Raw genomic sequence first — 11,761 nt, forward strand, 5'->3', positions numbered from 1 at the left:
CAGTGGTTCCAGCACTGATCCTTGTTAAAGCAGTGGCAGCGGAGAGAGGATAAAGAGCGACCCGAGAGTGGACCTGAATTAAAGCAGCGGCAGTGGCGAGAGGATAAAGAGCGGCCCGAGAGTGGACCTGAATTAAAGCAGTGGCAGCGGAGAGAGGATAAAGAGCGGCCCGAGAGCGGACCTGAATTAAAGCAGCAGCAGCGGGGAGAGGATAAAGAGCGGCCTGAGAGCGGACCTGAATTAAAGCAGCGGCAGCGGGGAGAGGATAAAGAGCGGCCCGAGAGCGGACCTGAATTAAAGCAGCGGCAGTGGAGAGAGGATAAAGAGCGGCCCGAGAGTGGACCTGAATTAAAGCAGCGGCAGTGGAGAGAGGATAAAGAGCGGCCCGAGAGCGGACCTGAATTAAAGCAGCAGCAGCGGAGAGAGGATAAAGAGCGGCCCGAGAGTGCACCTGAATTAAAGCAGCGGCAGTGGAGAGAGGATAAAGAGCGGCCCGAGAGCGGACCTGAATTAAAGCAGCAGCAGCGGCGAGAGGATAAAGAGCGGCCCGAGAGTGCACCTGAATTAAAGCAGCGGCAGTGGAGAGAGGATAAAGAGCGGCCCGAGAGCGGACCTGAATTAAAGCAGCAGCAGCGGAGAGAGGATAAAGAGCGGCCCGAGAGCGGACCTGAATTAAAGCAGCAGCAGCAGTGAGAGGATAAAGAGCGGCCCGAGAGTGGACCTGAATTAAAGCAGCAGCAGCGGAGAGAGGATAACGAGCGGCCTGAGAGCGGACCTGAATTAAAGCAGCGGCAGCGGAGAGAGGATAACGAGCGGCCTGAGAGCGGACCTGAATTAAAGCAGCGGCAGCGGAGAGAGTTTAAAGAGCGGCCCGAGGGCGGACCTGAATTAAAGCAGCGTCAGTGGCGAGAGGATAAAGAGCGGCCCGAGAGCGGACCTGAATTAAAGCAGCGGCAGCGGAGAGAGGTTAAAGAGCGGCCCGAGAGCGGACCTGAATTAAAGCAGCGTCAGTGGCGAGAGGATAAAGAGCGGCCCGAGAGTGGACCTGAATTAGAGCAGCAGTGAGAGGTTAAAGAGCGGCCCGAGAGCGGACCTGAATTAAAGCAGCGGCAGCGGAGAGAGGATAAAGAGCGGCCCGAGAGCGGACCTGAATTAAAGCAGCGGCAGCGGCGAGAGGATAAAGAGCGGCCCGAGAGCGGACCTGAATTAAAGCAGCGACAGCGGAGAGAGGATAAAGAGCGGCCCGAGAGCGGACCTGAATTAAAGCAGCGACAGCGGAGAGAGGATAAAGAGCGGCCCGAGAGCGGACCTGAATTAAAGCAGCGACAGCGGAGAGAGGATAAAGAGCGGCCCGAGTGCGGACCTGAATTAAAGCAGCGGCAGCGCGAGGCTCCGATTCAAAAACAACAACAAAGAGTGACATCACAGGAGAGCAGGTAGGTGATTGGTTGATGATTATTACAACTCTTTTTTGCTCTCTAATTTAGGGAAGGGAGTTAAATTAAAAACTGAGGAACTGTAACTTGCTAGTACTGATTAAATTAAAATTTAAACTCAATAACATAATCAAACAATAAACCGAATATATCGATTGAATAAAATCTTTAACTAATTAATTAATGAATAAAACAAGGTTTGAGATGGCAGGGCAGGTGGTGTGTCGTAACTGCAGCATGTGGGAGTCTGCGGAGAGCATCACTGTAGTGTATGTACTTTGCAGAAGGAACTATATTCTGCAGCCCCTGTATACTGCAGTACCAGTAGTGACCACCCCTGTATATACGCCTGTGTAGTAACTTTGCATAGTTAGTTCCAGTTTGTCTCCACTCAGTAAAGACCTGTTATAACCAACTCCTGCAGTCCGTGTCTCAATTACACACGGACATAATACTGGCGACGAGCCGATCTGAACTTACCTACAGTCTGCACCACCTCATGGGGATCCATCCCTGAAGCGAAGTTGTCAGAGGCCGAGGCCAGAAGAAAGAAAGAAAAAAAATTAAATAAATAAATAAAACGATCAGAAGAAACGGGCGTCGACCGTGGGGCAACCGCCTCTGATTGATCGTAGTGAAAGATTTGCAGGAGAGGCTGTCGAGAGCGGGGCTTGGTTATCCTGTCGATGGTGTTCCAGCTAATCAGGCTGGTGGCAGGTAGTACACTGATCCTTCCTGGGCTGCAGCGGGCTAGAGCTCGATCGGGTGGCTTTTCAACGGGGCCGAGCAGCGTGGTCGGGAAGAGGAGAGAGAGCGAGAGGGTGGAGCACACAGGGCGCGGCCGGTGCTATGAAGCCGGGCAGCGTACAGACCCGAGAAGAGGGAGGAAAGTGTCTTGCAGGGTTGCTCCGACGACGGGGAAATAAAAGAAATTAGAAGCGCAGAAAACCGCGAGGAGCTGCCGTTTGCCACGGGAACCGCGGAGAGCGGCGTTAGCAGCAGCGCGGGGGGAAGTTCGCGAAGACCATAGGGCATCACCATCAAGGCATAAAACGCCAGCAACAGCGCTAGCAGCAGCGGAGAAGACGGAAAGCGCGGGAGGCGCCATTTTGTTAAATCGGGGAAGAAGGCAAAGCGCGGGAGGCGCCATTTTGTTAAATCAGGGAAGAAGGCAAAGCGCGGGAGGCGCCATCTTAGATTTCCAAGATGCCGAAGACTGGCAATATCACTGCCTTCGATAATGCAATGGAACATTGGACCACATATGTGGAAAGAGTCGAAGTATATTGCGAGGCAAACGAAGTAGCCGATGAGAAAAAGGCATCGGTACTACTAAACTTAATGGGCGCAAGAACGTACGGCCTATTGCGGAACCTGATTACTCCAGCCAAACCGATGGCGAAGAGTTTTAACGAAATTGTTGATATCCTACAGGAACACCTAAATCCTACACCGCTGCTGATAGCAGAAAGATTTAAATTCCACAGGAGAAATCAGCATAAAGATGAGAGCAATGCTGATTACCTTACAGAACTATGCAAGCTATCAAAGCACTGCCAGTTCGGAGCAGGAGTGGCAGATACCCTACGGGACAAATTTGTCTGTGGACTCCTGAGTGAAGGAACCCAGAAGAGGTTGCTCTCAGAGAAAAAGCTGATGCTAGATAAGGCTTTCAGCGTGGCAGCATCATACGAAGCAGCAGCAAGGGGAGCTGCGGAAATACAGCAAAAGCCACAGGAATACGGCACCCAAGAAATGACACGGGGATTTGAAAAATGTTATCACTGCGGCAGAACAACCCATGACCAGGAGGACTGCTGGTCCAAGGACAAAATATGCAGGCGATGCGGAAAGATGGGACACATTGCACGAGTTTGCAGGTCTGGGAAGAAGACTAATGACAACAAAAAGGCTACTAAGGAACAGTACATGAAAGTACAAAAGATGACGGACAGTAGTTCCGAAGACCAGATGAGCGATAGTGAATCCGGGAACAAGAGACTAAGCTGTCTCAAACTTCACAACGTAATCGCAAAAGAGGATCACCGAACCATTTGGGTCACCCTCACGATAGCAGGGTCCCAAGTCAAAATGGAATTGGATACAGGATCAGCCCTGACCGTCATGAATCGATGAGACTACGAGCGGCTATTCTCACACATACCCTTGAAAGAGACATCCATTGTCTTGAAGACGTATACGGGGCAAAAAGTATACCCCAGAGGGAAAATAAGGGTGCCTGTCGAATACAACGGCAAGGAAATACAGAAATTGTATCTGTACATACTGCAGGATGGTGGACCACCGTAATTGGGACTTGAATGGATCAGAAAGATAAGTTTAGACTGGCACTCCATTCAGGCACTGACGGTGGCTGGTAAAAAGGATGACGACGTCACACCTGGTCGATTGTCAAAAATCTTAGCTAACGCCAAAGAGGTATTTCAACAAGAACTGGGAACTCTTAAAGGCGTAACCGCCTCGATAAAAATAGAAGAGAATGCAATTCCCAAGTTTTTCAAAGCAAGACCGGTACCGTATGCAATTCGCCCAGCCATTGAGGCAGAGCTGGAGAATCTGGAGAATGCAGGTGTGTTATCTAAGGTAGACTGGAGCGAGTGGGCGACACCCATCGTTCCTGTCATGAAGAAAACGTTAAACAATAAGTCTGAGGAGCCAAGGAGGGTTCGCATCTGTGGGGACTTCAAGGTGATGGTGAACCCAGTCCTTCACACAGTACAATATCCTCTCCCGAGGATAGAAGATATTTTCGCCTCACTATCTGGAGGGAAGCGTTTTACAAAAATTGACCTAGCACAAGCATATTTGCAGATGGAGGTTGAAGAATCCTCTAGGAAGTATCTCACGATAAACACTCACAAAGGTCTTTACCAGAATAATCGACTGGTATTCGGAGTAACATCAGCTCCGGCGATATGGCAGAGTGATGGAACAAGTCCTGCAAGGGATTCCGGGGACTCAGTGTTACTTGGACGACATCCTAGTGACAGGTGAAGATGACAATGAACACCTTGCCAACCTAGAGCAGGTGCTCACTAGACTAAGAGAACATGGGCTACGAGCCAACCGCACCAAGTGCGAGTTTTTTAAGAAACAGATATTGTATTGTGGCCACGTGATTGATGAAGAGGGGTTACATAAGTCCCCTGACAAAATTGAAGCGGTAGTTAAGGCTCCAGCGCCTGAAAATGTGTCGCAACTGAGGTCATTCCTCGGATTGGTGAATTACTACCATAAGTTTTTGCCGAATTTGTCCGCAATTCTGCACCCACTGAACACCCTACTACAAACTGGAGTAGCATGGAAATGGAGCGATGAATGTAAGCGGGCCTTTCAGAAGAGTTAAGACCTAATCACTTCAAGAGAAGTATTGGCTCACTACAACCCATCACTACAGATAAGACTGGCGTGTGATGCGTCTCCCTACGGCATTGGAGCGGTACTGTCACATAAATTCCTTGATGGTTCAGAGAGGCCGATAGCTTTTGCATCACGCTCGTTAACTTCAGCCGAGCGTAACTACACCCAGATTGACAGAGAGGCCCTCAGCCTGGTGTGGGGGGTGAAGAAGTTCAATCACTACCTGCACGGTCAGAAATTTACTCTACTAACTGATCATCAACCTCTTGTCTCCATTTTCAACCCTCAGAAGGGCGTCCCGATAATGACAGCACAACGGCTACAGTGGTGGTCCCTTTTCCTAGGGGCACACCAATATGACATCGAGTACAAAGGAACTAAACAGCATGGGAATGCTGATGGATTGTCGCGCCTACCGTTGCCGACGGTGGAAGAAGCACCTGCAGTGGATCCAATGGAGATATTCCACTCGACCATAGTCGAATGTCTACCTGTGACGAATGCAAACATAGAAAAGGAAACACGAAATGACCCGACACTCTCCTGGGTCTATGATTTAACGGTGAAGGGATGGCCAGCACATGGCGAACCACTGTTGCCAGCATTCTCGCCGAGAAGAGAACAGCTGTCAGTGTGCAGAGGAACCTTGATGTGTGGATCCAGAGTAGTAATTCCACCCAAATTGAAGGATAGAGTGCTCAATGAGCTTCATGAGGGTCATCTGGGAGGGGTAAAAATTAAGAACTTAGCCAGAGCATTTGTGTGGTGGCCGGGAATCGATAGAGAAATCGAAGAGATGACCAAGAGCTGTACAGGATGCCAGAAGGTCCAAAACGCCCCACCACAAGCCCCTCTACATCCATGGGAGTGGCCCTCATCTCCATGGCAAAGGGTGCACATTGATTTTGCTGGTCCATTTATGGACTCGATGTTTTTAATTGCGGTGGATGCACATTCAAAGTGGCCAGAGGTAATAAAAATGTCCTCAACCACCACAGAAAAAACTATCACAGTCTTACAAACCATATTCGCCAGAAATGGGCTGCCTGAACAGAGTTGCTCCGACAATGGACCACAATTTGTGTCTGAAGAGTTCCGGAGGTTCTTAAAGAACAATGGTGTTAAGCATTACACATCCGCCCCATATCATCCAGCCACTAATGGATTGGCCGAGAGGTTCGTTCAAACATTCAAGAAGGCTATCAAGGCAATGTGTAATGAAGATATACCCCTGCAACACAAGGTGGATAACTTCGTTTGCCTACCGGAATGCGACACATGCGGTTACCAACCAAACTCCAGCCATGATGTTCTTCAATTGAAGACTACGATGCCGCTTGGATTTGGTTAAGCCAAACATCAGAAGAGATGTGGAGAACAGGCAGTTTCAGAATATGAATGAAAGGCCGACCAGGAGTTTTAAGATAGGTCAACCAGTTTTGGCCCGGGACTACCGCACAGAGAAATGGCAGCCAGGAACGATCTGTACACGGCAAGGACCTCTCATGTATACCGTGGACATTGGAGAGAGCATTGTAAGACGCCATGCTGACCAGATTCTAGAGTCACTGGAAAACGTCAACTCCACACCACGATCTGATACACCTGGCGATGAAACCGAAGTACCAATTGCATCTACCGCAGAATCAGTGATATTGGAAGCAGACAAACCCAACAATGACGTTGATTCCGAATCAACTCTGCCAGAAGAACCTGATACCCCAAAGAGGCGTTATCCAGACAGAATCAGGAAGCCTCCTCAAACACTGAACTTATAATTGCTTAACTTCAGCTAATGTATATGACAACTGTAATTGTAAATATGTTATTTAATTATTAATCGAATGTTATGTACTGTTTAGCTAAAAGGGGAGGAATTGTAGTGTATGTACTTTGCAGAAGGAACTATATTCTGCAGCCCCTGTATACTGCAGTACCAGTAGTGACCACCCCTGTATATAAGCCTGTGTAGTAACTTTGCATAGTTAGTTCCAGTTTGTCTCCACTCAGTAAAGACCTGTTATAACCAACTCCTGCAATCCGTGTCTCAATTACACACGGACATAATAATCACGATCCCGAGCAACCACATGTGCAGTAAGTGTCTGCAACTCGAGGAACTTCGGCTCAGAATTGTTGAGCTGGAGTACGAGCTGCAGACATTGCGATGCATCAGGGAGGGGGAGAGTTACCTGGACACTTTGTTCCAGGAGGCTGTCTCACCCTTTAAGTTAAGTCGTACTTTAAAGTTCGTCAGTGGTCAGGGACAGGAGGGTGCGACTGCGAGACAGGAAGGTATGGGGACCCAGGATGTAGTGATGGTGGAGCCTCAGCCCTGGACCTTGTCCAACAGGTACGAGGTACTTTCTACCTGTATGGATGAGGAAAAGGACTGCAGGGAGGATGGGCAAACTGACCACGGCACTGTGGTACAGGGGGCCATCCAAGTGGGGGGAGAAAGAAAGAATGTGGTGGTAGTAGGGGGACAGTATAGTCAGGGGGAAAAATACTGTTCTATGCAGCAGTGAAAGAGAGTCCCGAAGGTTGTGTTACCTGCCCGGTGCCGGGGCTGGAGAAGAACTTGGAGTGGGTGGGGGAGGATCCAGTTGTCGTGGTCCAACGACATAGGTAGAACTAAGAATGAGGTTCTGCTGAGGGAGTTTGAGGAGCTAGGGTCTAAACTAATAAGCAGAACCACAAGGGTAATAATCTCTGGATTACTACCTGAGCCACGTGCAAATTGGCGTAGGGTCAAGCAGATCAGAGAGTTAAATGTGCGGCTCAAGGAGTGGTGTGGGAAAATGGGGTTTCAATTCATGGGGCACTGGCACCAGCACTGGGGAAAGAGGGAGCTGTTCCGTCCGGACGGGCTCCACTTAAACCGGGCTGGGACCAGCATCCTGGCTAATCGAATAACTAGGGCTGTAGATAGGGCTTTAAACTAAAAAAGTGGGGGGAGGGGTCAGGTATGGGGAAATTTAGAAATCTAAAGAGAAAGGCCAAGGCAATAGAGCAGTGTAGCGATTTGGGTAAAAATAAGCAGAGTGAGACAGGAAGGGACAGAGAGTTTAATGGTAGCAGTGCAGAAGAAAATAAGGTCAAAGTGAATAATGGTAAAAAAAATTAAATTAAAGGCTCTTTATCTGAATGCACGAAGACCTCTCCTGGTCCCTCAATACCTCCTCTCTGGTGAAGAAGGCCCAGCAGCGCCTATATTTCCTAAGGAGGCTGAAGGGATGTAACCTGTCACCCCTGATCCTCTCTAACTTTTACCGCTGCACCATAGAGAGCATCCTGACGAATTGTATCGCAGTATGGTATGGCAGCTGTAGCTACTATGACCGGAAAGTCCTGCAGCGGGTAGTCAAAACTGCCCAACGCATTACCGGCACCCGACTACCGACCATAGAGCACATATACCAGAAACGCTGTTTACGGAGGTCACGGTCCATCATCAAAGACCCTACCCACCCCAGCCACAGTCTGTTCGCCCTCCTGCCATCTGGGAGACGCTACAGATGCATTCGCACCCGTACGACTAGATTTAGGAACAGCTTCTTTCCAGGGCTGTCATCCTACTGAACTCCACAAATAAACTCTAAAGCCTGCACATCTGCCAATGCACTTTATTATGGTTATGTTTATGTTAATGTATTACAAGCCAAATGTATGTTGAATGTTTAAATGTCTTAATCTAAATGTACACTCTCGGGAGCCGCAAGCCTACATTTCGTTGTACTGCACTTGTGCACTAACAATGACAATAAAAGTTGATTTGATTTGATTTTTGATTTGAAGATAGACGAACTAGTGGCACAAATAGAGATAAATGGGTTTGATCTAATAACTATTACAGAGACATGGTTGCAAGGTGGTCAAGGTTGGGAATTAAATGTTCCAGGGTACTTGACGTTTCGAAAAGACAGGCGGAATGGAAAAGGAGGGGGAGTTGCCCTAATAATAAAGGATGACATAAAGACTGTAGCGAGAAAGGATCTCGGCTCAGAAGATCAGGAAGTAGAATCAGTTTGGGTGGAGATAAGGAATAACAAGGGGCAGAACACACTGCTAGGAGTAACAAAGGTAATGCAATAATCTTGGGGGACTTTAATCTTCATATAGACTGGCAAATCAAATTGGCAAAGGTAGTCTGGAGGATGAGTTCATGGAATGCATTCGGACAGTTTCCTAGAACAATAGGTTATGGAACCAACAAGGGAACAGGCTATATTAGATCTTGTATTGTGTAATGAGACAGGGTTAATTAACAATCTCATAGTAAAGGATCCTCTGGGGCAGAGTGATCATAATATGATAGAATTTCACATTAATTTTGAGATTGACTTGCCTTAGTCCAAAACTAGAGTCTTAAACTTAAATAAAGCCAATTACATAGGTATGAGGGCCGAGTTGGTTAAGGTAGATTGGAAAAATAGATTAAAAGGTATGGTGGTAGATAAGCAGTAGCTAGCATTTAAAGAAGTATTTCATAATTCTCAACAAAAATACATTCCATTGAGAAACAAAAACTCCACGGGAAAAGTGATCCAGCCGTGGCTAACTGAAGAAGTTAAGGATAGCATTAGATTGAAAGAAGAAGCTTATAATGTTGCAAAGAATAGTAATAAGCCTGAGGATTGGGAAAGTTTCAGAAACCAGCAAAGGTTGACCAAAAAATTGATAAAAAGGGGAAAAATAGAATATGAGAGAAAACTAGCAAGAAATATAAAAGCAGATTGTAAGAGTTTCTACAAGTATGTAAAAAGGAAAAGTGTAGCAAAAGTAAACGTTGGTCCCTTAGAGGCTGAGACAGGAGAAATTATTGTGGGGAATAAGGAAATGGCAGAAATTTCAAACAAATATTTTAGAGTCATAGAGTTATACAGCACAGAAAGATGCTCTTCGGCCCATCGTGTCCACGCCGGCCATCAAGCCCTGTCTATTCTAATCCCATTTTCCAGCACTTGGTCTGTAGCCTTGTAAGCTATGGCGTTTCAAGTGTTCATCTAAATGCTTCTTGAATGTTGTGAGGATATTTTGTATCTGTCTTCACAGTAGAAGACACAAAAAGCATACCAAAAGTGGTGGGGATACAAGGGTCGAATGAGGGTGAGGAACTTAACGTAAATAATGTAAGTAGAGAAAAAGTACAGAGAAACTAATGGGACTAAAAGCCGAAAAATCCCCAGGAACCTGACGGCCTACATCCTAGGGTTCTAAAAGAGGTGGCTGAAGAGATAGTGGATGCATTGGTTTTGATCTTCCAAAATTCCCTAGATTCTGGAATGGTCCCAGCGGATTGGAAGTTTGAAAACGTAACACCGCTAGTCAAGAAAGAAGGGGGAGAAAAAACAGGGAACGACAGGCCAGTTAGCCTGACATCAGGCGTCGGGAAAATGCTGGAATTCATTGTTACAGAAGTGGTATCAGGGCACTTAGAAAATCATAACATGATTAGGCAGAGTCAACATGGATTTATGAAAGGGAAATCGTGTTTGACAAATTTATTAGAGTTTTTTGAGGATGTAACTAGCAGGGTAGATAAAGGGGAACCAGTAGATGTAGTATATTTGGATCACTAGATTGATTCCTGGGATGAGAGGGCTGTCCTATGATGAGAGATTGTGTAGATTGGGCCGATACTCTCTGGAGTTTAGAAGAATGAGAGGTGATCTCATTGAAACATATAAGATTCTGAGGGGGATTGACAGGGTAGATACTGAGAGGTTGTTTCCCCTGGCTGGAGAGTCTAGAACTAGGGAGCATAGTCTGAGGATAAGGGGTCGGCCATTTAAGACTGAGATGAGGAGGAATTTCTTCACTCAGAGGGTTGTGAATCTTTGCAATTCTCTGCCCCAGAGGGCTGTGAATGCTGAGTCTTTGAGTATATTCAAGGCTGAGAGAGATAGATTGTTGGACTCTAGGGGAATCAAGGGATATGGAGAAGGGGCGGGAAAGTAGCGTTGAGGTCGATGATCAGCCATGATCTTATTGAATGGTGGAGCAGGCTCGAGGGGCCGAATGGCCCACTCCTGCTCTTACTTCTTATGTCCTTATGTTCTTATACTCTGGGTTGAAGCCACAACCGTGAATAAGCTGCACCCTGTATCTCTTGTCTCTTCATCTCCCGGGTGTCTCCTTTATTGTTCTTGAAATCTTCTACTCCTGAAATCCTCTACAATTTGTGCCTCTTAAGATCCCCTTCCTATACCGTTATGGAGTCCTCTTGAACCAATCACTGGCCGACACCCAGACCCAAAATCCAATCATAAAGATGCCACATTTGCAGCACCCTGGTTTACACAGGCGTTAGTCTGCTAACACTTTTACATCATCTGTTTCTGACCATCAAGACTCATATCTGGGGTAGTTATGGCGACACGAAAGGAACATGTCTCATTGGTTGTGATACGGCCCTTGAACTTGGCCTTTGTGGTTAATTCACTGCGGATGTGATAACATTCCACACAGTGGTAACTGCAGCTCACCTTGGTTCCCAGGCTAACCGCAGTCTAATCGACCACGGCAATCTCTTCCTCACCCCAGGTTGTCTGGTTACAGCTTACTCACAGACTTTTAAGCATAAAAAGGGTTACATGTTATACATAATTCAGGTTACCATTGCATACAGCTGCTGATTACAGACTTTTATATTTAATTCCTACACATGATTATAAATCCATTACTGATGATTATAAGATACTGATGATTATAAGATAGTAAAGCAAGTATTCTAAAAACCAACTAATCCGACCTGCATCACCGGTGACATCACAATGACCATTGACAACACGACCAACCTGCATCACTGGTGACATCACAATGACTATTGACAACACGGCCAACCTGCATCACCGGTGACATCACAATGACTATTGACAACACGACCGACCTGCATCACCGGTGACATCACAATGACCATTGACAACACAACTGACCTGCAT

The 11,761-nt window shown here is 46.9% G+C and overlaps 1 protein-coding gene across 1 annotated transcript in view; it reads right to left on the minus strand.

Annotated features, from left to right (window-relative positions):
* The window catches only part of LOC147118927 (uncharacterized), a 43,711-nt gene extending 31,950 nt beyond the window's left edge, over window positions 1–11,761 (minus strand). Inside the window, exon 1 of the mRNA XM_085983997.1 lies at window positions 11,756–11,761. Coding sequence (XP_085840123.1) covers window positions 11,756–11,761 — 6 coding nt within the window. The remainder of the gene's footprint in view (window positions 1–11,755) is intronic.

This window comes from Somniosus microcephalus, chromosome 4 (genome assembly GCF_052327205.1).
Source record: "Somniosus microcephalus isolate GS21.2 chromosome 4, FLI_Smic_1.0, whole genome shotgun sequence".
Taxonomy (NCBI): domain Eukaryota; kingdom Metazoa; phylum Chordata; class Chondrichthyes; order Squaliformes; family Somniosidae; genus Somniosus; species Somniosus microcephalus.